Raw genomic sequence first — 27,258 nt, 5'->3', positions numbered from 1 at the left:
CACTGACGGCAGAGTGTACTTAATAAAGGACTTTCCTATGTGCCCCTATATCAGTCTATAACCACTGTCTCCAGGGCAGATACAATGCTTTAGACAAATCTCTTTTGAAGCAAAGACTACAATTTTTAAGATGCCTACTAAATGAAAATAAAATTTAATTATGTCACCAGATAAAGCATTAGGCCAAGATTTCTGTATTTAGCATTTACTGTAGTTTAAATGTGCCTGAACTAGAGTTTTACTCTCAAAATAAAATATTTTATGATTCTCACAAAAAAAAATAAAATAAAATAAAATACGTAAACAATAAGGATCTACTCTACAGCAAAGGGAAATATGCTCAATATCTTATAATAACTTATAATGGAAAATAATCTGAAAATATAGATGGATATGTATAATTGAATCACTTTGATATATACTTGAACTAACACAACCGTGTAAATTAACGATACCTCAATACAAAATAAATGAATACATAAATATGCTATATAAGGATTTTATATGGATTTCTAGGGAGAAAAGTTGAAAAAAGACATTTTTGAAAGCATCATGAAAACATAAATATGGACCAGGTCTTATAATTAATTTCATGGTAAGTGATGGTTAGCATGGTCCTTAAGTGAAAGTAAAAATATCCTTATCAGTTAAGGATATATACATAAGCATTTGTGAATATCTGGGATTGCTTTTAAAATATGACAGGAAAAAGAAGTGGTAGGAGACTATATTAAAAACAGCAAAATGGTGATAATTCTTGAAACTCAATAAGTACATAGGAGTTCATTATACTATTCTATTTTCCATAATAAAAGGTTAAAGAACCCTGGCTCACTCCTAATAACCCACATTTACTGACATGCTCCTCTTCTATCCTTTGTTCCTACTTTCCTCAACCCTGAAGGAATTTTATGTTTCTCATTCTCTTATTTTATCCCACATATGCGTATCCCTAAACAATATATTGTTATAATTGCTTGGTTTTGAACTTTATAGAAGTGCATTTAATTTTTACAGCACTAATTATAATAATTTTGTCAAACACAATAGTAATGTTAAATCAAGTTAGAACAAGGTGACTTCTAAAAATCTGCAGCCCCACGGACTGTAGCCCACCAGGCTCCTCTGTCTATGGAATTTTCCAGGCAAGAATACTGGAGCAGGTTGCCATTTTCTACTCCAGGGGATCTTCTCCACCCAGGGATTGAACTCCTGCATTGTAGGCAGATTCTTTACCACTAGTTGCATTGTAGGTGGATTCTTTACCACCAGAGCCACCTGGAAGGCCCCCATAAAAGACTAAAGTGAAGTGCTGCTCAGTCCTGTCAGACTCTTAGGGACCCCACAGACTGTAGCCCGCCATCTCCTCTGGAGAATGGGATTCTCCAGGCAAGAATACTGGAGCCATTCCCTTCTCCAAGGGACCCTTCTGACCTAGGGATCAAACCCAGGTCTGCTGCATGCAGGCAGACTCTTTACCATCTGAGCCACCAGAAAGGTTAAAAGGGCATATCATATTTTAAAAGTTAACAATTATTAGAGAAGGCAATGGCACCCCACTCCAGTACTCTTGCCTGGAAAATCCCATGGACGGAGGAGCCTGGTAGGCTGCACTCCATGGGGTCGAGAAGAGTCGGACACGACTGAGTGACTTCACTTTCACTTTTCATTTTCATGCATTGGAGAAGGAAATGGAAACCCACTCCAGTGTTCTTGCTTGCCTGGAGAATCCCAGGGACGGTGGAGCCTGGTGGGCTGCCATCTATGGGGTCGCACAGAGTCGGATACGACTGAAGCGACTTAGCAGCAGCAGCAGCAGAGATTGTACACATGACCACAAGGAGGAGTATGAGATAAATTTTGTAACTGAGGCTGCCATACAAAAGGGATAGATTAGAGACTTCTGAGAGGTTGTGAGAAAACATGATGAAGCCAAAAGAAAGAAACAAAATTTTCTAAGACAAAACTATAGGAAGTTAAGCAGGCACAGCACATAGAAGAGGACACATCTGGAGTGGCCTACAAGAAAGAGTGAGATGTGGATCACTCAGGAGAAGCCCTGGTAAGGTACAGAGCCAGAAGCATGATCTTAACAAATATACCTACTTGGCTGGTAAATATATTTTTTAGATGTCTTCACTGAAAACAAGTGAGTAAGATATCCCCAAATAGCAACCCAAGGGCTCCATGTAACATTTAAGAGATTCACGTAATATATTCTCCTTAAAAATATCTGTATTCTTAGAATAGAAAACATTTTAAAATGCAATACTTTATTGTTACTCTGAGTTTCTGAAGAAGGAAGACTGGATAGAATTTTTTTTTATTGCTCCAAGCATTTACTTTACAGTACCAAGATCTGCACAGATACTCAATGAATGTTCATATGAGTAATATGAACATTTTTTATTATAAATAAAAGTTAAACAGGTTGTTCACAATCCCTATGCCTGCCTTCTATACTCTGAACAATTTTTAAAAAATATTTATTTATTTGGCTGTGTTGGGCCTTAGTCATGGCATGCAGGTTCAGTTACCCAGTAACATCTAGGATCCTAGATCCCCAACCACAGATCAAACCCACGTCCCCTGCATTGCAAGGCAGATTCTCAACCATCAGATCACCAGGAAGATTGCAAATAAAGTTTTTTAATTAAACTTTTTTGCTCATTAAATTGAGCACCACTCTTATTTTCAACTTCAATTTCTGACCTTACTTCAGGTCTGAAGAAAGGGGTATTAAACTACTAAGGTGCCAGCAAACTCCTAAGCATATGAACTCTCTTTGCTTCTGAATAACTGCTGAACACTTCAGAACGCAATTATCAGCTCACCTAGATTACTGCTACCCTCCTTCCTTCTTTCCTTCTAGTTTTGTTTTCCATCTCCTGACAGGCAAATCTGAGCACTTTGGATGGTGAATAACAGGAAAGGAAAGGAATCAGTAATAGAGTGGAAGAGCACAATAGTACTCCCAAAGTAACATGAGGGAAAACAAAGAAAAAAAGAAAAAAGAAGAGATGCTTCATAAACATCTTATTGAGATCTTATTCTCTTATTAACAAAAAGAGAAAACAAATTAAAACTTGGCTTAAAGCTCAACATTCAGAAAACTAAGATCATGGCACCCAGTCCCATCACTTCGTGGGAAATAAATGGGGAAACAATGGAAACAGTGTCAGACTTTATTTTTTGGGGCTCCAAAATCACTGCAGATGGTGACTGCAGCCATGAAATTAAAAGATGTTTACTCCTTGGAAGGAAAGTTATGACCAACCTAGATAGCATATTCAAAAGCAGAGACATTACTTTGCCAACAAAGGTCTGTCTAGTCAAGGCTATGGTTTTTCCAGTGGTCATGTGTGGATGTGAGAGCTGGACTGTGAAGAAAACTGAGTGCCGAAGAACTGATGCTTTTGAATTGTGGTGTTAGAGAAGACTCTTGAGAGTCCCTTGGACTGCAAGGAGATACAACCAGTCCATTCTAAAGGAGATCAGTCCTGGGTGTTCTTTGGAAGGACTGATGCTGAAGCTGAAACTCCAATACTTCGGCTACCTCATGCGAAGAGTTGACTCACTGGAAAAGACCTTGATGCTGGGAGGATTGGGGGCAGGAGGAGAAGGGGACGACAAGAGGATGAGATGGCTGGATGGCATCACAGACTCAATGGACCTGAGTCTGAGTGAACTCCAGGAGTTCACTCAGATAGGGAACCTGGCGTGCTGCGATTCATGGGGTCTCAAAGAGTTGGACACGACTGAGTGACTGAACTGAACTGAACTGAACTGAATATATATACATATATATATATATATACTATAACATAACAGAAATAAAAATCAAGTATATCAACTTTGAACTAAATGTGGATAGAATTCTCCTAATAAAAATAGAAAGTGCAAATTAGGTATAAAACTGAAACACAGAATATTCCATTAATAAAAGGTATACTTAAAAATGTAAGTAAATAAAAGTAAAAGACACTAAGATTCCATGAACATGCAAATAAAAAGAATGCAAAGGTGGCAAAATTAATATTAAACAAGGTGATATTTAAGCTTAAAATCACAAAAACAAGGTAAAAAAGGTTTATTATACAATGATAAAAGATATACTTCATTTAAAAGTATAATTGTAATAGGACATTAAAATAGGGCTCTAGTCCTAAAATAAGCTAAAGTCCCAAGAATGTGGTGGGCTACTTTCCCAAGTGAGCTATGTAAACTTAAAGCAAAGAATCAGACTATATTCATCTTGGAAGGGACTTTGACCAACAGAGTCAAAGGCATGTAGCCATCAGACATAATGAACTCTCACATGTCCAGGGTGTGAGAGCTAGAGTTGTTGAGCAACCACTAGACATACATTCATTGCATAATATGACGTGTACCTGGAAGTTTCCTGTGGGCTATTTCACTGAAGCCCACAAAAGTACCTCACAAGATAACACTAAACATATCCCAGACTTGGACAGCACCAGTGACAAATCATTAGTAGTCAAATATCTTTTTTCCTTTCAAAATTCAACATTTTGAAATTTTATAGCAGTCAAACATAGAGAGTTTTTTGTAAAAATGAGAGACTTGTAAATGCCCAATGCTGACTCCCTTAAGAGTGTTCATTTTTATTCAAACTATCAAAGAAAACCTAGAGAAATGAAAATGAGAAAATTTACCCTATCAAAGAACCACCAGAATCTTAAGGTATTCTTAAAAGAATAATAAAAGTTCTATTTTATGGAATGCCTCCAAGCTTCTAGGCATTTTCACCAAGATGATGAAAATAAGTTGATAAAGAAAACAGGAGAATCTAAATGCCTCAAATTAATAATCAATACATTTCTACAAACACCCACAAAATTAAGAAAAGTGAAGGAATGTAAAGCTCCTACCTAAAGTTCTTTAATGAAGGAGGAAAGTGAAAGGAATTTGTGTCCAACTCTTTGTGACCCCATAGACTATACAGTCCATGGAATTCTCCAGGCCAGAATACTGGAATAGGTAGCCTTTCCCTTCTCCAGGGGATCTTCCCAAACGAGGAATTGAACTGGGGTCTCCTGCATTGCAGGCAGATTCTTTACCAACTGAGCTATCAGGGAAGCCAAATGAAGGAGGAAAACACCACAAAATTTGAGAATATAGTTTCCAGTCTTATTCACAATTGTTTACAGACTGTATGCCCTGGAGGAAAAAAAAAAAAACTGCTCTTAGCAAACAGTAATTTTAACAATTCTTTTCCATTTCAGCTATGTGAGAGTCACAGTACAGGATAAAATTCAAATTCTTTTGCATTACACAATAGGCCCTTCTTTATCTGATTCCTAAATATCTTTCCATCTCCCACTATGTTCTTATAGGCACCCTTTCTTACCTAGCCATAGTGGCCTATATGTAGTTCTTCAAATGTAACAGACTTTTTTGTTGCTTTGTTGTAGCCCATATCTTTCTTTTCTCTGCCTAAGAAGTCCTTCTCTCTTTCTTTCACCTGGGTAATTTCAACTCATCCTCCAAGACAGCATTCCCAATGTCTCCTTTCCCTCTCCAGGCTGAATGATCCCTTCTTTGTAATCCCATAATATTCTGTGTATACCTTTATGATTGTTCCTTACATTATGAAACTTTAATCAATTATCTCCTATCTTTCTCATTAAACGGTAATATTTTTTAGGACACCTACCACATCTAGTCTACCTCTGTTTTTTGTTTTTGTTTTGTTTTGTTTTTGCTGTGCTGTATATTATGTGGGAAAAACCACCTGATGTTTTTCAATAAATTTTAAATTTAGGTTTTTCTTTAATAAACCTCACAAAGCAAAAAAAGCCTTAGATTACTGGGTACTTAATTTCCTAACTATTTTAGAGACACCAGAATCTGAACACTTTTTAATAACAGAGTAATGCAAAGGCTTACTTATCTACACTGTTTCACACTGAAATCTATTTTTAATTTCCTTCAGTTTCTAAGGGAGCATATGAGAAACATACAATAAAATGCCCCTATGAATTTAATTAACATTAGGGAAAACTTCACAGGCACCAACTGATACAGTCTGACATAAAAGTGAGGTCTCAATACATAGTGTTGGCTGCTAAAAAGAAAAAGATGGAAGGCTAGATAGAGGATAGAGAGCTTACTGGCTATATCTCTAACCATGACAAGCCATCTCATAAATGTATATAAGAGAATGTGGATGAACTGGCACAAAACCATTCCTATTACAAAAATTAAACAAGACAAAGGAAAAAAAATCTCAGAAAGTCTGGTGTTTTCTATGTTAAACTATCAATTTACAATCTTGGTTTTCTTTGAGAATAGATCAAATGAGTATAAAAGAAACAAGCTGCATGCTGAGAAATTTCTAAATCAAGGATTGAGAAAACTAGAGCATACAATGTAAACAATATTTGATAACATCTGAAGATTTTTGAAATGGGCAAAACTTTTGGTTAAGGCCCCCTGACCTAGTCTCTCTCTTTACCAACCCATTCCCTAAGTAAGTTATTGCTACAATCACTCCTAAAGCACAAATTTAACCATGTTATTTCTCTGCTTAAAAACCTCTGAAAGTGAAGTGTTAGTCGCTCAGTCATGACTAACTCATGCTCAATCTCTTTGCAACCCATGCTCTGTCCATGGAATTTCCCAGGCAAGAATACTGGAGAGGGTTGCCATTCCCTTCTCCAAGGGATCTTCCTGATCCAGGAACTGAACCCTTGTCTCCTGTGACTTCTGATTTGCAGGCATATTCTTTACCCACTGAGCCATCAGGGGAACTCTAAAAACCTCTAATGGTTCTCTAATAGCTATGGGATAAACTTCAAATTCTATATTACAAATAAAAGATTCTTTATAATCTGATCCCAATTATACCTTTCCAGTCTCATATCAATCATTTCTCATCATTCTGTAATTTACTACATGCATTCATTTAGTCACAAAATTCTAGTCCTTTCTCCATAGAAACCTTTCACATATTGTTCCTTTTGCCTAGAATATTCTATTCCTCTTATAACTGGTGAAATTCCACCTGTCCTTTAAGTCTTGGCCCAAATAGCATCTGCTTTGTGAAGCCTTTCAAGATTCCACCAGGCAGAGCATTTAATTATGTTCACATGCTTAAACAGAATTTTATCAGCGCTCTAATCTATAGCACTAGATGTTCATGTGCCTGTCTGCTATAACAAATTAGGACTAGGTGGCAGAGGATATGTTATTATTCCTAATTTGTAGTACAAAATCTGGTTCATAATACTGATTTAATAAATAAGTTTAGATCTCTAATTGTTTCACATCATTTAATAAGATAGTTCTTGAAAATTACAAAGTAAAGTTTAAGGTTTCAAGCATTTTAATATTGTTTTATTTAAGATAGATTAAGATTTTTTGCTTTGCTGTATTTATTAATTACTTTAACTGATCATCACTATATTAACTGTGCAATTATTTTCATTTAAATTTAGTAAAAATTCTATTAAAAATCTCTTCAGTTTAAATATTAATATATATACTCACTTCTATATTTGGTAAAGTAATTGTCACCTGTTCACCTTTGCCAACTTCAAGCTCTCCTTCACAAGAAGTGTCAATAGAGGCAGGTTTGAAGTCATCTAAAAATACATACAGATACAGTTTTTTATAAGATGGAATAATACCTGAAATATGTGGATATCAAAAAATGAGCATGTTTCAGAGTGATAAATCTTTTTCCGGCAGCCAGTAATTAAAATGGACTAGAAGAGTCTTATTATTAAAAATAAACAAATAGAATACAATCCAGTTTTTCTGTATATATAATTCTGAGAAAAAAAAAGAAATAACTACACTCTAAAACAGTATTCCTCAACATCATGATCCCTTAGAATCTGTTTATATCAAGATCATCCAAACTAAGATGTTCCACTGCTAAAAATCAAATAATGTCAGTGTCTTCACAATTTGCTAAAATCAATTGTCAGTAGAACATTTTCAACTTTCAGGTTTTTGTGGTTGTTCAGTTGCACAGTCATGTCTGACTCTTTGAAACGCCATGGACTGCAACATGCCAGCTTTCCCTGTCCCTCACCATATCCCAAAGTTTGCCCAAGTTCATGTCCATTGCACTGGTGATGCTTACCAGCCACGTCATCCTCTGAAGCCCTCTTCTTCCCCTCAATTTTTCCCAGTATCAGGGACTTCTCCAGTGAGTCGGCTGTTCATATCAGATGACCAAAATACTGGAGTTTCTGCTTCAGCATCAGTCCTTCCAATGAGTATTCAGGACTGATTTCCCTCAAGATTGACTGCTTTGATATCCTTGCAATCCAAGGGGCTCTCAGGAGTCTTCTCTAGCACCACAGTGTGAAGGCATCAATTCTTTGACATTCTGCCTTCTTTACGGTACAAATCTCACAACTGTACATGACCACTGGGAAGACCATAGCTTTGACTATACGGACCTTCGTTGGCAGAGTAATGTCTCTGCTTTTCAACATACTGTCTAGGTTTGTCATAGCCTTCCAGCCAAGAAGAAACTGTCTTCTGATTTAATGGCCGCAGTCACCATCCACAGTGATTTTAGAGCCCAAGAGGAGGAAATCTGTCACGATACATCCACCTATTCCACTTCTATTTGCCATGAAGTAATGGGGCCAGATGCCACGATCTTACTTTTTTTAATATTTAATTTTAAGCCAGCTCTTTCACTCTCCTCCTTCACCCTCATCAAGAGGCTCTTTAGTTCCTCTTTGCTTTCTGCCATTAGAGTGGTATTATCCACATATCTGGGTTATTGATGTTTCTCCCACCTATCTTGATTCCAGCTTGTAATTCATCCAGCCTGGCCTTTTTCATGATGTGCTCAGTGTATAGGTTAAACAAACAGACTGACAGCAGACAGCCCTTTTGTACTCCTTTCTCAATCTGGAACCAGTCAGTTGTTCCATGCAGGGTTCTAACTGTTGCTTCTTGACCTGCATACAGGTTTCTCAGGAGACAGGTCAGATGGTCTGGTATTTCCATCTCTGAACAAAGCTAGGAGGTGATGGAATTACAGTTGAGCTATTTCAAATCCTGAAAGATGATGCTGTGAAAGTGCTGCACTCAATATGCCAGCAAATTTGGAAAACTCAGCAGTGGCCACAGGATTGGAAAAGATTAGTTTTCATTCCAATCCAAAGAAACGCAATGCCAAAGAATGCTCAAACTACCACACAACTGCACTCATCTCACACGCTAGTAAAGTAATGCTCAAAATTCTCCAAGTCAGGCTTCAGCAATACGTGAACCGTGAACTTCCAGATGTTCAAGCTGGTTTTAGAAAAGGCAGAGGAACCACAGATCAAATTGCCAACATCCACTGGATCATGGAAAAAGCAAGAGAGTTCCAGAAAAACATCTATTTCTGCTTTATTGACTATTCCAAAGCCTTTGACTGTGTGGATCACAATAAACTGCGGAAAATTCTGAAAGAGATGGGAATACCAGACCACCTGACCTGCCTCTTGAGAAACCTATACGCAGGTCACGAAGCAACAGTTAGAACCAAACATGGAAAACAGACTGGTTCCAAATAGGAAAAGGAATATGTCAAGGCTGTATATTGTCACCCTGCTTATTTAACTTATGTGCAGAGTACATCATGAGAAACGTTGGGCTGGAAGAAGCACAAGCTGGAATCAAGATTGCTGGGAGAAATATCAATAACTTCAGATATGCAGATGACACCACCCTTATGGCAGAAAGCGAAGAGGAACTAAAAAGCCTCTTGTGAAAGTATAAGTGGAGAGTGAAAAAGTTGGCTTAAAGCTCAACATTCAGAAAACGAAGATCATGGCATCTGGTCCCATCATGTCATGGGAAATCAGATGGGGAAACAGTGGAAACAGTGTCAGACTTTATTTTTCTGGGCTCCAAAATCACTGCAGATGGTGACTGCAGCCATGAAATTAAGATGCTTACTCCTTGGAAGGAAAGTTATGACTAACCTAGATAGCATATTCAAAAGCAGAGACATTGTCAACAAAGGTCCATCTAGTCAAGGCTATTGTTTTTCCAGTGGTCATGTATGGATGTGAAAGTTGGACTGTGAAGAAAGCTGAGTGCCGAAGGATTGATGCTTTTGAACTGTGGTGTTGGAGAAGCCTCTTGAGAGTCCCTTGGACTGCAAGGAGATCCAACCAGTCCATTCTAAAGGAGATCAGGTCTTTGGAAGGAATGATGCTAAAGCTGAAGCTCCAGTACTTTAGCCACCTCATGCGAAGAGTTGACTCATTGGAAAAGACTCTGATGCTGGGAGGGATTTGGGGCAGGAGGAAAAGGGGACGACAGAGGATGAGATGGCTGGATGGCATCACCGACTCGATGGACATGGGTTTGGGTGAACTCTGGGAGTTGGTGATAGACAGGGAGGTCTGGCGTGCTGCAATTCATGGGATCACAAAGAGTCGGACACGACTGAGTGACTGAACTGAACTGAAGAGCTTTCCACAGTTTGTTATGTTCAGGTTGTTGTTTTCCCCTAAATTCTTCTTAAACCACCTTGATCTCCTACTACCACTTGTCTGCTGTCCTGTGGAAAAGTGAGAGAGTTAGTCGCTCAGTCGTGTCCGACTCTGCGATCCATGGACTGTAGCCCACCAGGCTCCTGTGTCCATAGAATTCTCTAGGCGAGAATACTGGAGTGGGTAGCCATCTCCTTCTCCAGGGGATCTTCCTAACCCAGGGAACGAACCCTGGTCTCCAGCATTGCAGGTAGATTCTTTACCTTCTGAGCCAACAGGGAACCAAGCAATTCTGCTATGCTAGCAGAATATGAAATGAATGAAAACACAGCAAACACATATTCATGGGGAAACTTTAAAGAAAGCTTATTTATTTTAACAGCTTGAGTTTCTTATGGATATATAAACCACTAAAAGATGTGTAAATTTAACCAAATCTGCCACTTCATAAGAAATTAAAATAAGCTTTCATTTTGGATTAAAGTATGTCATTAAAATATATCACCTACATGAACTTAGGATGCTGAGATATAAGTATTTCACATACTAAACAAGCTTAGAAACCTCAAAGAACACAAAGAGAAACTCCAACTAGATTAAAGATCTAAACATTAAGACGAAAAACTATAAAACTCTTAGAGGAAAATATAGGCAGAGAACACTTTGACATAAATCACAGCAGATCCTCTATGACCCACCTTCTAGAGTATTGGAAATAAAAACTAGAATAAACAAGTGTGACCTAATTAAACTGAAAAGCTTTTGCACAGCAAAGGAAATGATAAAAAAAGGTGAAAAGACAGTCCTCAGAATGAGAGAAAATAATAGCAAATGAAACAACTGACAAAGGATTAATATTCAAAATATACAAGCAGCTCATGTAGCTCAAGAACAGAAAAACAAACCACCCAATCAAAAAGTTGAAACAGACATTTCTCCAAAGAAGACATACAGATGGCTAATACACACATGAAAACATGCTTAATATTGCTTATCAGTAGAGAAATGCACATCAAAACTACAATGAGGTTATCACTTCACGCCAGACAGAATGGCCATCATCAAAAAATCTAAAACTAATAAATACTGGATAGAGTGTGGAGAAAAGGGAACCCTCCTGAATTATTTGTGGGAGTGTAAATTGATGTAGCCACTATGAAGAACACTATGGAGATTCCTTAAAAAACTAGGAATAGAAATACCACATGACCCAGCAATCCCACTCCTGCACATATACTCTGAGAAAACCATAATTGAAAAAGATATACGTACCCCAATGTTCATTGCGGAGAAGGCAATGGCACCCCACTCCAGTACTCTTGCCTGGAAAATCCCATGGATGGAGGAGCCTGGTAGGCTGCAGTCCATGGGGTCGCTAAGAGTCAGACACAACTGAGCGACTTCACTTTCACTTTTATACACTGGAGAAGGAAATGGCAACCCACTCCAGTGTTCTTGCCTTGAGAATCCCAGGGACAGGGGAGCCTGGTGGGCTGCTGTCTATAGGATCACATAGAGTCGGACACGACTGAAGCGACTAGCAGCAGCAGCAATGTTCACTGCAGCGCTATTTACAATAGCTAGGACATGGAAGGAACCTAGATGTCCATGGACAGATGAATGGACTGTGATATATATATATATATATATATACACATATATACATACACACACACACACAAGGGAATTTACTTAGCCATAAAAAGGAATGCATTTGAGATTTGAGTCAGTTCTAATGAGGTAGATGAACCTAGAGCCTGTTATACAGAGTGAAATAAGTCAAAAAGAGAAAAACAAATATTGTATACTAACACATATACATGGAATCTAGAAAAGTGATGCTGATGAACCTATTTGCACAGTGGCAACAGAGACACAGACATGGAGAACAGACTTGTGGACAAAGTGGGGGAAGGAGAGGGCTGGACAAATTGGGAGAGGAGCATGGAAACATATATATTACCATATGTAAAACAGATAGCCAGTGGGAATTTGCTGTATGACGCAGAGAACTCAAACCCGGTGCTTTGTGACAACCTAGAGGGTTGAGATGGGATGGGAGGTAGGAGAGAGGTTCAAGAGGGAGGAGACATATGTATACCTATGGCTGGTTCATGTTGATGTATGGCAGAAACCAACACAACATTGTAAAGCAGTTATCCTTCAATTAAAAATAAATAAGTTTAAAAAACTAAGATATGAAAATCACTTAAAACTAATTCACATCAGTATACATCAATGTTTGATAATAATTCTGATATAGAATTCCTTCACTGTTGTCATCTTCTGATTTTTTCAAAAGAGAAGCTGGTGTTAGGTACGAAGTTGGGCACGAGCAATGAGGGGTGGCCTATCCAAAAAGGATGCAAGCTGACCTCTAAAACAAAAATGTGGAACAATGGACTAAAGGGTTTAAAACAACAGACAAGTTACAGCTCAGTTCCACTCAAACAGACAGATTTTCTGTTAGACAGACACTCCCAAGACATGGGAGCAGGCTGATCCCAAAGCGGCTGTCTTCCTCATCCCTGTTGGCTTCCTCTTTTTATACTTCCTGTCTCCTCCTTTTGGTTGTGCCCAGTGCAAAATAGGGCTTGTACCTACCACCAGTCAAGGAAAGGAAATACAAATGGGCATACACTCAAGGCCAACTGGCAACTGCAAGTTATATAACAACAGACTCTGTTGTGTATGTCTTCTCACAATTTCATCTGTTATGATCAGATATATGTATGTGTAGAATATTTACGGACCCTTAAAGGGCTCCTAGCTGCCTAAGGTTACTTGGAGATGTGCCTGTGGTTAGTTTGTATCCACTATGTGCCAAGGGTGCTGTGTGCAGGAGTTGGAATAGTCTCTGTGGTTATTTTTGTAGCATATCTGTGAGCTCTCCTGGGTGTGTCTGGAATGGGGTTTAGTCCCTTGTTTCCAATTTTTGTTGTGATGAGATAAAAACCAAGGAAGAGAAATAAACCAACTTGGCATTCGTAATCCATATTTTCGTATAAAGGATCTTGATTTTTAGGATTTACAACTAATTCATGTTAAAACAACATCTGTGGGGGTCAAACAAAACATCTGTAAAGTCAAAATCTGCCAGTAGGCTATAAATCTATAATCTCTATTTTAGTGTTTAAAAACTGATTCTTTTTCTTTATATCATTACTTTCGATCTTCACAACAACATTTTGATTTTAATATTCTCACCCAAATTTTACTGATGGTGAACTCCTCTAAGTAATGAAGCCAGTAAAAGATAACTCAGGATCTTAAGCCACTATTCTTGTTCAGTCGCTAAGTTGTGTTCAACTTTTTGTGACCCCATGGACTGCAGCACGCCAGGCCCTTCTGTCCCCTGCTGTCTCCTAGAACTTGCTCAGATTCATAACCACTGAGTTGGTGATGCTATGTAATTATCTGTCCTCTGTCTCCCCCTTCTCCTTTTGCATTCCATCTTTCTCAGCATCAGGTGGCTGTTTGAATCAAGTTTAAGTATTGGACTTTCACCTTCAGCATCAGTTTTCCAGTGAACATTCAGGGTTGATTTCTTTTAGGATTGACTGGTTTGATCTTCTTGGCAATCCAAAAGAGTCTCAAGAGTCTTCTCTGGCACCACAGTTCAAAAGCATCCATTTTTCAGTGCTCAGCCTTCCTTATTATCCAACACTCACATGCATACATGACTACTGGAAAAACCATAGCTTTGACAATATGGACTTTTGGGGCAAAGTTATGTCTCTTCTTTTTAATACTCTATCTAGGTTTGGCAGTTTTCCTTCCACAGAGCAAGTGTCTTTTAATTTCATGGCTGCAGTTACCATCTGTAGTGATTTGGGAGCCCAAGAAAATAAAATCTGTCACTGTTTTCACTTTTTCCTCTTCTATTTGCCATGAAGTGATAAAACCAGATGCCATGATCTTAATTTTTTTTTAAATGTTGAGTCTCAAGCCAGCTTTTACACTTTCCTCTTTTACCCTCAACAGACTCTTTAGTTTCTCTTCAGTTTCTGCCATTAGTCTGGCATTTATTCATAGGCTTTTAAGGGCTATGAATCTGGCCCAGTCTGGCATTTTGCATGATGTACTCTGTATATAAGTTAAATAAGCAGGGTGACAATATACAGCCTTGATGTATTCCTTTCTCAATTTAGAACCAATTAGTTATTCCATGTCTGGTTCTAACTGTTGCTTCTTGACCTGCATACAGGTTTCTCAAGAGAGAGATAAGGTGGTTTGGTATTCTGATCTCTTTAAGAATTTTCCACAGTTTCAAAGAAGCAGATGTTTTTCTGAAATTCCCTTGTTTTCTCTATGATCCAACAAATGTTAGCTCTTCTTCCTTTTCTAAATCTAGCTTGTACATCTGGAAGTTCTCAGTTCATGTACTGCTGAAGACTAGATTGAAGGATTTTGAGCATATTCTTACTAGTATGTGAAATAAGTGCAATTGTATGGTAGTTTGAACATTCTTTGGCATTGCCCTTCTTTGGGACTGGAATGAAAACTGACCTTTTCCAGTCCTGTGGCCACTGCTGAGTTTTCCAAATTTCCTGGCATATTGAGTGCAGCACTTTAATAACATCATCATTTAGGATTTGAAATAGCTCAGCTGGAATTCCATCACCTCCACTAACTTTGTTTGTAGTAATGCTTTCTAAGTCCACTTGACTTCACACTCCAGGATGTCTAGCTCTAGGTGAGTGACCACACCGTTCTATATTATACTCTACCCTTCTATCTTCTTTGCTTTAGATCCACAGCTCTGAACTTTTGTATATGTGTGTGTCTCGGGGTTGGTGATAGGAGATGAGCAATAGTCGTAAGTCCCTTTGGGAATCTGATGAAAATTATAGACCAGCTATAGATCCTGTTTGCATAAAAATGCATTTATGAAAAAACATATCAAATACTATATAATTTCAGGGGATTCACAAGCCCTTAAAAGTCTATGAATAAATGCCTATAGTATATGAGATACACATAACATACAGAAATGTACTCAACACACCTGTAGCTTTGCTTAATGATAAGCTGGAATTTATAATCAATAAGTCTATCAACACAATTGTGAACTATTCTGAATCTACATTTCTAATGATTACTGTTGGAATTAATAAATTCCACTTTTTACTTGTTTATATTAAGTAGTATTATCTTTTATTTACCTCACACAATAAATTTCTTTTAAAGTATGCAACTTTTGTGTTTCAAGGGGTTAAATAGAGCTCTAAAATTACAGAATTTATTGAATAATCTCATGTCATACTTTGCATATGCTTTCTAATGTTTAAGTTGCTATGATTCCAGACTAAGAAGTTTATTTCTTTCAGTTTTTCTTGGTTTGGAAACCCCACTACTAATTTTATCATTTGTTTATTTTCTCTGGATTTCCTTCACCAGTATTATTTTCTTCAAGTTTACAACACAATTACTTATACCACATTAAGAGTAGAAAACCATTTCCTGTTTTGTTTTCAATACTTTTCTGTTACTTTTTGACTGTTTTGGCTGTAGCATCACACAATGTCAGTATCTTCACAAAGGAGCCCACAATTAGTATCATAAATTTATTTCCTGAGAGTTGAACTAATTCAACTAACTCCAAAATACATACCCTTTCCGTTATACTACACTAATCAGAAGAACATTACTGTGAATATAATTTCAATCGTATGTTCATTACTGTACTCTCTAATATTTTCTCACACCAAAGCTTAACAACCACTTTTTTAGGAATGGCTCCACTTGGTGCCTCACAGTCTTCCTGCAGTCACTGTCCATGAGCTCATCATTTTATGACTGCAAAAAATGGTGTCATTTACAAACGTAGGAATTTCAATCTTTATTCACTTATCTGGATATAAATTGCAAAACTAGTGCTAGCCCAAATTCAGCACTTGTTCTAGGGAGTCCTATTACTTAAACGCTTCTACCCAGTGAGGCATCTGCAGTTAAGCATTTGGTTTATCATTTATAGAGCACCCCACATCTTCCCTACCACATGCCAGCTATCTTTTGATAGGTTTTACTGCCAAGCCCTGATAAATGCTTTCTGAAAGTCTAAGTAAATTACATTTACTGGCACTCCTCATACACATTTGAATATAACCTTCGAGAATAACGGTGACTACTATTTATACTCTACCATGTACCAAACACCATGCTAGGTTGTTTATACTATCTTATTTAATTCTGAAATTCTGAAATGTAAATGCTATTACTATCATTTTACATCTAAAAAACTGAGACTGAAAACTCAGAGAATGTTCCAAAGTTATATTACATACATAGTTGGTGAAGGTCAGAATTCACATCCAGGTTTTTCCAAAACCTAAGTGTATTGAATAGGCATAATTACCCAATTACCTAAAAACAGATACTTTGCCAACAAAAGTCTGTTTAATCAAGGTTATGGTTTTTCCAGTGGTTGTGTATGCATGTGAGAGTTGGACTGTGAAGAAAGCCAAGCGCTGAAGAATTGATGCTTTTGAACTGTGGTGTTGGAGAAGACTCTTGAGAGTACCTTGGACTGCAAGGAGATCCAACCATCCTAAAGGACATCAGTCCTGGGTATTCATTGGAAGGACTGATGCTGAAGCTGAAACTCCAATACTTTGGCCACCTCATGTGAAGAGTTGACTCATTGGAAAAGACCCTGATGCTGGGAGGGATTGTGGGCCGGAGGAGAAGGGGACGACAGAGGATGAGATGGCTGGATGGCATCACCGATTTGATGGACATGAGTTTGGGTAAACTCCGGGAGTTGGTGATGGACAGGGAGGCCTGGTGTGCTGAGATTCATGGGATCACAAAGAGTCGGACATGACTGAGCGACTGAACTGACTGAACTGACTGACTTTCTTCCAAGTCACACTGATTTGAGTGTTTGTTATAAAGTAGGCCCACCCAGAAGGGGATTAAGAGGTACAAACCTCCAGTTACATAATAAACAAGTATTGAGGATATAACAAGTATTGAGGATATAATACACAGCATAAGGAACATGGTCAATAATATTATTATAACTTTGTATGGGGACAAATGGTTACTAGATTTATGGTGGTGATCATTTCATAATGTATGCAAATATAAAGTCATTATATAGGACACCTGAAACTAACATATATCAGCTTTGTTTCAATAAAAACCTTTTAAATAAATAAAAACTTTTATTTTTTAAAAAATGCTAATATATATTCTTAAAAATTATGATACTTTTAATATGTATTTCACAACCTTACCTGTTAAAATCCTTAGAAGATTATAAAGATATTTACATTTAGGGGATAAATGAAAGCTTTGAGCATTATGTAAAACTGATACTGAAAATATTTTTCAGTATTTTTCACATATCTATCAATTTAAGAATATTTCATAATTATAATAAAAAAATTAGAGAATGCTGAATTTATTGCTTCATTCTATAGATAAGATAAGCTCAGCAATTTAAAGTGAATTTTCTAAATTACATAGTTAATAGAAAAGTTGAAATTAATATATTATGTGTGTATTTCTGTTCTACTTCATTACTGAGCCTAAACATGAATATATTTTTTTAAAAATAGAAACAGTTCTCCATCAATCTCCTTCAGAAAAAAATATCTTTATGCATAGTAGTGATAATTAAAAATAATAAACATTTTTGTTTTCCAGAAAGAAAATGCATACTCTTTTAAAATAAACAAATGATGTCCACTTGCCTGTAAGAAAGTCTATAGTTTTCATCACTTACTCTGAATCTTTAATGGGGTAAGAATCACATGGGAAATGAACCAGTCCTCAAGGATAATGACTAGTTTTATTTTAATAAATCTAGAAAGGTTCTGTCTGCTTCAACAAGAAAAAAACTAAGGGATGAACACCTTTCTAATGTCTTCCACAGGATTAAAAGTATATTCAAACACCTCGGTTTATTGTGGTTACTACCATTGCTGTTCTGTTTATTTTCATTCTTGTAACTGGATCATCCAATACCTGATTCTGAAGACACAATTCCAGCATCCTGAGAACTTTTATAAACAAAAGACTTTAAGGCATATGCAAAGCACTTTTCGAAGTCTATTTCTTTTTCACTTAATTTGGGTTTTATGCCCTTAAAAAGATATACCCAAGTGTCATGAAAATCAAGTCTTCAGCAAATTTGTATAATCTTAAAACATAATTTTAAAAATTAATACTATGATGACTGGAAACCTGAGAAAGAAGAGGAAAGGAGAAGGAAGATATTATTTGAGAGAAAGGCGTGGAGAAACCAGATAAAACTCTACCAGACTTTTGGAAAATGGAACTGAAGGAGAGAAACTGCACAGCCAGCACTAGCTCTCTCTAGACAAAATGTGGTAAAGAAGGGTCAGTGTTGAAGATCTGTTTGCAAATATTCCCCCATTTATTCTATCAACTGGATATTAATTTTGCTTAATAAAACCCTTTCATAAAATGTAAAAATATATCCTTGGAGAGTTAAACCTGTAGGCTCTTGATATCTTCACTGTGAGTTACGATAATCAGATTGTGTACAACTAAGCAAACCTAAGGAGAATGTAAGTTTTAACAAAGCATGAAACACTTCAGAGCAAAAACTATAAAGATCTCTAAAACAGTCTTACGACAGAATGACTGAGAAGGGTGGAATGATGAGACACTAAGGAAGGATACTGTAGTAAGAGGAAGTGAAAAAAATACCTACTTTACGATTTTGCCACAGAAAAATAAGAGGTTATGACTCAATGATCTCAAAGTTTCCTTCCCACTCTATAATTCTATGAGGGTTATTATGCAAAGAATGAATGTTTTACATAACAAATCATAATATATTATAATTTCCTTCCTGGAATCTACACCATCCAACTATTAAAGCAAAAGAGTTTTATTTCCTATCTCAACAACATAAAAGAGGAAAATGTATCAAAAGTAGTTCCAGAGGACAAAAGAGCTTTCTAATAAATTAATAGTGCACCCTTCAATACTGTGATCATCAGTATTTGATAAATGACTCAATGAAATCAGGGGTCCAAAACAGATACAGATATTAGAATGATCCAAAAACCTTTCCCCAGAAATATACTAAATAAGAACCCCCATCAGTCAGAGACACCAAAACTGAAGACAGGAAAGAATATTTCCCTACCAACCTAAAGGCATTCTCCTTCCCATTTCCCTTTGCCCCCATCCACTTGTTACCTTACTACAGTTGTTCCTTCAGTAACACGCACGGGGCTGAGATTCACAGGTCCACTTACATGCTTAATTTTTCCCCACTAAATAGAGTACCTGTATTTTCATCTTACAGATCTTTAAATTAATGAAGAATGGGAGAAGTATGTGTTCCATTAGAGGTCACACACATGGAATCAAAACACTAGAGTCTGAGTCTGATTCTACCCAACGGTTTCCGCTTCTGGACCTCGGGTGAGTCGTGTATCGACTCCCTCGTTTCTGAGGCACAGACAGCAATAAGTGGATTTTCCACTGCGCGAGATCGACACCCCTAACCCCTACGTGGTTCAAGGGTCAACTGTACCTTCCTTTCCACCTCTGAATCGGCCACCAGTCAGCTCTGACTCCATCCATAGTCGCCTCTGCAGACCTATCCCACATAGCGTCCCTTTCTATCTGCTGTCGTGCGTAGTCGCTCAGTCGTGTCCAACTCTGCGACTCCATGGACTGTAGTCTGCCAGGCTTCTCTGTCCATAGGGATTTTCCAGGCAAGAATACTGGAGTGGGTTGCCATTTCCTCCTCCAGGGATCTTCCCAACCTAGGGATGGAACCCAGGTCTCCCGCTTTGCAGGCCGATTCCTTACCGTCTCAGCCACCAGGGAAGCCCTGCTAGTCTCCCTTAAATCACTCCACTCAGAATTACCCACACCTGCGGCTTCCATCTGCCTGCTTCCACCAACTCCCTAGCACTTTCCGGCTAAACCAGCGGGTCGCGCAGGGCACCCCATTCTCCCACAGAATAAGAGGATCTGTTCGAACACGACTTGGAGAGGGTTGTGCTTCTGCACCCCCAAAACCAGAACTCCTCCCTTTCCCCTCGGGCGTCCTCACTCACAGCGCACAGTGTGGAAGGCGCAGCGAGGCTGCTTCTCAAAACTGCCCCCTAACTTGAGAACTCGCTCGCGGCTGTCAATATGCGAAGGTCCAGCTGCTCCATTCATCCTTCTCCTGCGGCTCTGACTTTGCCTCTGCCGCTAGCGCCGACTACCAGTTGCCACCTCAGCCTGTTCGAACCAGCTGCGCTTGCTGAGGCTAGAGCAGCCACCACAGACCCCGCCCCGCGCCAGCCGAGCGCCGTCCCACTGGGCGCTGATTGGCTTCCTGGAGAAGGGCGCCCCGCCCCTTGGCCGCGAGGCTCCTGGTCCCTGCGCCAACTTCACGCGTTGCGACGCACGCAGCGCCCGGGAGGCCGCGCTTCTGAGGTACACCCTGGGAGTCGAGTTTTCTGGTGGAGCGACGCGAGGCGGGAATGAGGTAGCCGACTTGAAGTGGCGCCTGGGGAAGGAGGCGGCCCCGGGATACCCCGAGGGCAGGACCACAGGCTTCTGGACCAAGTGACCGGGCTTTTAGGAGCTATTAGAGGGAGAACCGGCCTTTTTGAGGAGATGTGGTGTGGAAACAGGAGGGGGAGGGCCGGAGCGTGGGCGCGAGGCCTGATGTCCTGTCTGAGGCCTGGTAGCGCCAAAGCCGGGTCTAGAATCCGGAGTAAAGGAGCCCGTGGCCTTAGAGCGCAGTCCGTGGACCTGACTGGGGGCAACGCTGTTACCTCAGCAGTTATTTCGCCTTATGTTCCTAAGGAAGTTTCTGGTGGTATTAGTGCCGGGATGGGGGAGGGGTTGAGGGGAGGGTGTTAAGAAGCGGGGATAAAGATTCAGAGTTAGGAACTGCAGGTATTTAGGATCAGTTGCAGCTAGGTTGCATTGGGTTGCTGTCTTCATTTGTTTTCTTCACAGAGATCCTTGGCGTTAAGGGCACGGCCTGGAAAAAGAGATTCCCAGAAGATCAAGGCCAGAGAGCTTTTGCTCTGGCAACTGGGTAATAGCATTAATTATTGAAAAATAATGTCTTGTTTTTTTCCGTCTAAAAAGTTGATGACTCTAAGAGTAAAGATGACAGATGTGCTGTATTAGAGAAGCACCCAAGAGAAAGTTTATGAATGGTTGCCGTAGCAGCGGTGGCTTTTCAAGGTGATTGAAAGCTCCTTTTCTTAACTGCTACCTTCTCCAAATTGTCATGTATTCTTCCAGGCAAGAACGTGAACGTGGCAGCCTTAGCCTATCTGCTTGTCTAAATTCTGCTCTTTTAAAGTGTACTAAGACTGTTTCCTGTGGTAGTTAAGCACTCAGGTTCTGGAGCCAGAATCTTTGGGTTTGAACCCCAGTTTCATACTCCACAGAGTGACTTGTGTGAACCAAAGTTAGGTATGCTCATCAGTAAAATTTTGGGAAAAAAAATAATGGTCCTTATAACTTACACTTTTTCAGAGGATTAAATGAGGTAGTACAAGAAAGCATTTAAAACAATGTCATAAAGTAAAAGCTCTCTGAATGGTTATTATTTCTCAGATTTGACTGTTATGTAACATTTTAGGGCCATCTTTGGTGGCTGCCTTCTTTTCCAAATTTTAAATTATTCTAAGAGGTAGGAATTATTATTTTGTTTACAGGTTAGAAAGCTTGTTCATGGAAGCCCAGTCTTCGGACTCTATATGTTTTTCATCCTTATCTATATTATGTATTTGGCATTTAAATATTTTATAGAATATTTTATTTTACATATGTATATGTATGAGTATGTGGACACTTTTCTTTCCTAATCTGAATGTGAGCCGGGAATCTGTCCTATATAAAATCTTGGTGACCCTTACCTTTGTCATAGAGCCGTGTGCTTGTTTGGTGATGACGGTAATGTTTCAGTAATGTTTTACTATGTTAACCAGAGATCAAGAACAGTGTTATAAGCCTGTCTTACTTTTAAAAAGGCTTTACAGCAGAAATCAAAAGTTTCCATCATATAACAAGGGTAAAAGTAGAATCTCAAGAAACTGAAGTTTTGGAATACCCAAGATTTGTGTGTTTATTCATTCTTTCAATCTACATAAATATTAAGATATTAAGTACCTACCACCCACCAAGTACCAGTCTATCCTCTGGGAATAGACCAGTGAATCAAAGAGATAAGAAGGCAGCCACCAAGAATGGTATGAGTTTTGCCCTTGTGAAGCTTACCTTCTAATGTGAATTTTCTCTAAACATATATTTAAATAAACTATATTGTACTAGCTAGCCCAGGAAGAAATAGATTAATGAACTAAATAGAATCCAAAAATATATTGAGGTGACATTTCAGGTTGCTTCTCTTGTATCCATTCATGATAAATTACCTCAGGAGTTTATGAAAGCTAGGTGCATTTGTTCTTTTTTCACCAATCTGTAACTTCATCTAACTTTATAGCTTCCTATCATATACCATTCAGAAAACTAACTTACATATGTTTTGAAGGTTAACTTGTAAGTAAATGAAGATACAAATAAAACAAAATCATAAAAAATGTAGAAAAATTTAGAAGATTATATTTTAGCTATTAGGATAGGAAGGACCTTTGTAAGCATGACACCAAAGGTAGAAGTCATAGAGGGAAAGATTGTTATACTTGACTACATAAAAATTGTAAATCTCTGGTAAAATGTAATTAAACTTTAAAAGATAAATGGCCAACAAGGATAAAGTGTTTATGAAAGTGAAAGTGTTAGTCCCTCAGTCCTGTCCAACTCTTCGACCCCATGGACTGTAACCTGCCAGACTCTGTCCATGGAATTCTCCAGGCAAGAATACTGGAGTGAGTTGCCATGCCCTTCTCCAGGAGATCTTCCCAACCCAGAGATCACACCCATGTTTCCTGCATTACAGGCAGATTCTTTACCTTTTGAGCTACCCAGGAAGCCAAAATGTGTTTACAGCCAATGTAAAAGATAAAGGGTGTCTAATCCATGTATAAAAAGCTTAAAGCTTCTACAAAGGAATAAGACAAGCTAATAGAAAAATTAAGGGGTATAAATAGAAAATATGTAAAAAAAAGAAATGACCAGTAAACGTGAAACATGTTGAACCTCCCTAATAATCAAAGAAACAAATTAAAACAAGATGATACCATTTTTCACCTAGCAAATTGACAAAAATGCAAAATATAACATTATTTACTATTAACGGCTTAGTAAAATGAGCACCTTCAAACATTGTTGCTGGAAATGTAAATTGGAACATCCACTTTGGAGGAAAGTTTATTGTCTAATGAAAAAATTTAAAAATATGTATCTTGCCATCCAGCCATATGACTTGAAGGGGAAAATTCATCCCACAAAGAACTATCATGAGTACATAAGACATGTACTTTGATATTCATTGCAGCATTCCTTATAATGGCATACACTCTGAATGACTTCCAATAGAGGAGATGCTTAAATATATTTTGATGCACTATTATGAAGGAAGCATAGCATAATACAGCCATTGGAAAGAATGAGATTAACTCTGTCCACTTTCTTGGAAAGTTGTATGCCTTCTGTGTGCCAAGAGTTGTGCTGGGCTTTTTAAAAAAATATTTCCAGAAAACTTGTTTTTTTTTAATAATTTATATTTTACCTAATAAGGAATGCTTTCTGGATGCCTGTATTATGACCAAAAATGTGAACTGTGGTGCCATTTATGAAGATCAATAGCATAAAAAGTGTTAGAAATAGGTTTTTGGAAATATGTTTCGTGTTTTTTACTCTTTTATGTGGGAAGGGATATAATGAACATTGAAATGGAAATTTGAGTCATATTGATACTTACTCTACCACATAGAGGAGGGATGGTGGAACGATGAAGGTTTCTTCTTCAAACTTTACTTTTTTTTAATCTGTAAAGTGGAGATGATTAAAGGCTCTGCCTCATAGTCCTGTTGTAAGGATTAAGTGAGATAATGCTTATGAAAGCACTTCACACGGCGCTTAATTCAAAGTAAACAATGTTATGTTGCTGCTGCTGCTAAGTCACTTCAGTCGTGTCCGACTCTGTGCGACCCCATAGACGGCAGCCCACCAGGCTCCGTTGCTGCTGCTGAGTTGCTTCAGTCGTGTCCGACTCTGTGCGACCCCATAGACAGCAGCCCACCAGGCCCCGCCGTCCCTGGGATTCTCCAGACAAGAACACTGGAGTGTGTTGCCATTTCCTTCTCCAATGCATGAAAGTGAAAAGTGAAAGTGAAGTCACTCAGTCGTGTCCGCCTCTTAGCAACCCCATGGACTGCAACCTACCAGGCTCCTTCGTCCATGGGATTTTCCAAGCAAGAGTACTAGAGTGGGGTGCCATTGCCTTCTCCCCAGGCTCCGTTAGCCTTTATTAATTATAAATAAATAACATCTGTACTTTTTATGGTTTCTTTGAGCTTTGAATGCCTTAAAACTTTTTTTAAAAGGTTTAGCAACAAATTAGGATATGGATTTTTTTAAGATAATTGATTTTGTTTACTATACTATTTATAAACAAGCTTTGGTTATTTTATAATAAAATTTATGAATTATGTGTTGGGAATCCCCAAGACTAACTTCAGGTTCAGTGATTTGCTAGGAGGGCTCATAGTTCTCAAGATATAATTATATTCATAGCTATGATTTATTATACTACGAGGACACAAAATAAAGTCAGCAAAGGGAGAAGGCACATGAGGTGAAGTTCAGAGGAAAACATGTACTCTCTACCAAGAGAGCCCTATCCCAAAGGAGTCACATAGAATAGTGCTTAATTCTTCCTGCAATTAATTGTGATAATGTGTTGAAGTGTAGTCTTACCAGGGAAGCTCACTAGCAACTCAGTGACCAGAGTCTTTATTGGAGGATGGTCATGTAGGTGTCCTCTGCTACCATATACCAGAATTCCAGACTTCAGGAAGGAAAGCAGGTGTTCAACATAAACCACATTGTTTTTACAAACAGTTTAGGCCCAGTGAACCACACTAATATTAAGAAATTGGTGGAAACCTCCTGAAATCCAAGTTCTTAGACACCAGCCAAGAGCCAACCTTATAAGGAGACCTTTAAAAATGATAGTAGTCTTAGGCCTGTGTTGGGCTTCCCCTGTGACCCAGTGCTAAAGAATCTACCTGCCAGTATAGGAGATGCAAGAGATGTGGGTTCAAACCCTGAGTTGGGAAGATCCCCTGGAACAGGAAATGGCAACCCAATAGCAACTCCAGAATTCTTGCCTGGAAAATTCCATGGACAGAGGAGTCTGGTAGGCTACACACAGGGTCTCAAAAAGTTGGACACGACTAAGCACACACGCACACACAGGCTTGGATTAGCTCTTTTCTGCACACTTTCTCTTTCATGATAAAAGAAAATGAACTCCTAACCTAGGATTGTTGTGCAGATTAGAGTGAGTGTGAAACACCAAGCACAGTTTCGGACTCTTAGTGCACAATAAGCAGTACCTACTGTAGCTGTTACACTAAGATATAAGAATCTCTAACTTTAGAAATCCAAGTTTCTTCCTTTAAGGAAGAAATGAGATAAATCTATCTTTCACTTTTCAAACCAAGCCAAGCTATTGCCATTTATGTTTCATACGTTATTTAGGGGGTGACCTAACTAAGGACTGTTGACCTTTATCTTTCTGATTCTGTTAAATATAGGTGGTATGAGAAATGAAGCCAACAGGTACAGACCCGAGAATCTTATCTCTGGCTGCTGAAGTTGCAAAAAGTCCTGAGCAGAATGTCCCTGTTATACTGTTGAAGTTAAAAGGTAAGAAAATCTTTTTTGTGATTGGCTAATTTGTTTAAGTAACAAAACAAATTCCATCATATTAGCATTTGTTTTTAATTTGTTCAGTGAAATCTTAACATTGTGATAAAGCAGTGATTTCTTCCTTTTTAATGTGTTTTTAGTTTTTATTCAGCCTATAGAAATACAAATAGCTCTTGGATTTATTGAGCATAAATAAGTATATCTTATTTCCTTTTGCCTTAGAAATAATAAACAACACACCTTTAGGAAGCTCAGAGTTGAAGAAAATCAAACAAGATATATATTGTTATGATCTCATTCAGTATTGCCTCTTGGTCCTCAGTCAAGATTGTTCTCGTATCCAGGGTGGTTGGACTACAGTTTCCCAGCTAACACAGATATTAAGGTAAAACGAAGCAATAAGTCAGCTTTTTGTTGAGGGATATAGTAGTAGATTCTTATTTTCAAATTTGTTTTCTTTTCTTAAAATCTTGCTAACAAACATTGACAGCTGCTTCCATGGTATGTTATGGATGTATATTGTTCCTAACTGTACTTGTGAATATTTCACTGTCTAAAATTTCACTCCATAAGCTCTGAGAAGATGGTGATCTTGTTTCATTCTCACCACTGAATCCCAAGGACCTTATAAACTCTTTACTGACTAAAGAATATTGAAGAAACAAAGAGATTAAGACACTGGCTCTACACTGGAAAAACTTAATGGTAGAGATGGGATGATAGTCATGTGGATTTATCAAAGAAGGCAGAATGAAAGAGGTGCTGAAATGAAAGGCATTTCAGGAGAGATACAGAAACTATTCATTTCACAGTATATTGATTTAGCTATCTCAAATTTATATTTCATTAGTAACCCAAATCATGCCAATAAATTTAGAAGTGGCATTTACTTATCTACTGCCATGCTAGAAATTAAGAGAAAAAGAGATCAAAATCTTTTTTTATATAGGCAGCAGTAAAATAAGCCAGATGTTCTCAGTGTCTAAGCCGCTTC

General features: G+C 38.2%; 2 protein-coding genes across 10 annotated transcripts in view; one reads left to right on the top strand and one right to left on the bottom strand.

Moving 5' to 3' along the window:
• EAF2 (ELL associated factor 2) overlaps window positions 1–20,735 on the bottom strand; it is a 61,308-nt gene extending 40,573 nt beyond the window's left edge. The window contains exons 1-2 of one of the 2 annotated variants that reach the window (XM_070798740.1): window positions 20,531–20,735; window positions 7,513–7,607 (exon numbers count right to left, since the gene is read on the bottom strand). In XM_070798740.1, coding sequence (XP_070654841.1) covers window positions 7,513–7,607; window positions 20,531–20,636 — 201 coding nt within the window. In that variant the 5' untranslated portion in view covers window positions 20,637–20,735. The remainder of the gene's footprint in view (window positions 1–7,512; window positions 7,608–20,530) is intronic. The other variant, XM_019954074.2, reaches the window with a different exon arrangement.
• A 95-nt stretch (window positions 20,736–20,830) lies between these two features.
• Window positions 20,831–27,258, top strand: part of IQCB1 (IQ motif containing B1) — a 45,566-nt gene continuing 39,138 nt past the window's right edge. For 3 of the 8 annotated variants that reach the window (XM_070797634.1, XM_019953477.2, XM_019953625.2), the window contains exons 1-4: window positions 20,831–20,949; window positions 21,429–21,510; window positions 26,150–26,261; window positions 26,487–26,649. In XM_070797634.1, the coding sequence (XP_070653735.1) occupies window positions 26,162–26,261; window positions 26,487–26,649 (263 nt within the window). In that variant the 5' untranslated portion in view covers window positions 20,831–20,949; window positions 21,429–21,510; window positions 26,150–26,161. Of the gene's footprint in view, window positions 20,950–21,428; window positions 21,663–26,149; window positions 26,262–26,486; window positions 26,650–27,258 lie in introns of all 8 variants that reach the window. The other 5 variants (XM_070797357.1, XM_019953559.2, XM_070797411.1 and 2 more) reach the window with 5 other exon arrangements.

The sequence above is a fragment of the Bos indicus genome, chromosome 1 (assembly GCF_029378745.1).
Source record: "Bos indicus isolate NIAB-ARS_2022 breed Sahiwal x Tharparkar chromosome 1, NIAB-ARS_B.indTharparkar_mat_pri_1.0, whole genome shotgun sequence".
Classification (NCBI taxonomy): Eukaryota; Metazoa; Chordata; class Mammalia; order Artiodactyla; family Bovidae; genus Bos; species Bos indicus.
This window is presented reverse-complemented; position numbering and strand designations above follow the sequence as displayed.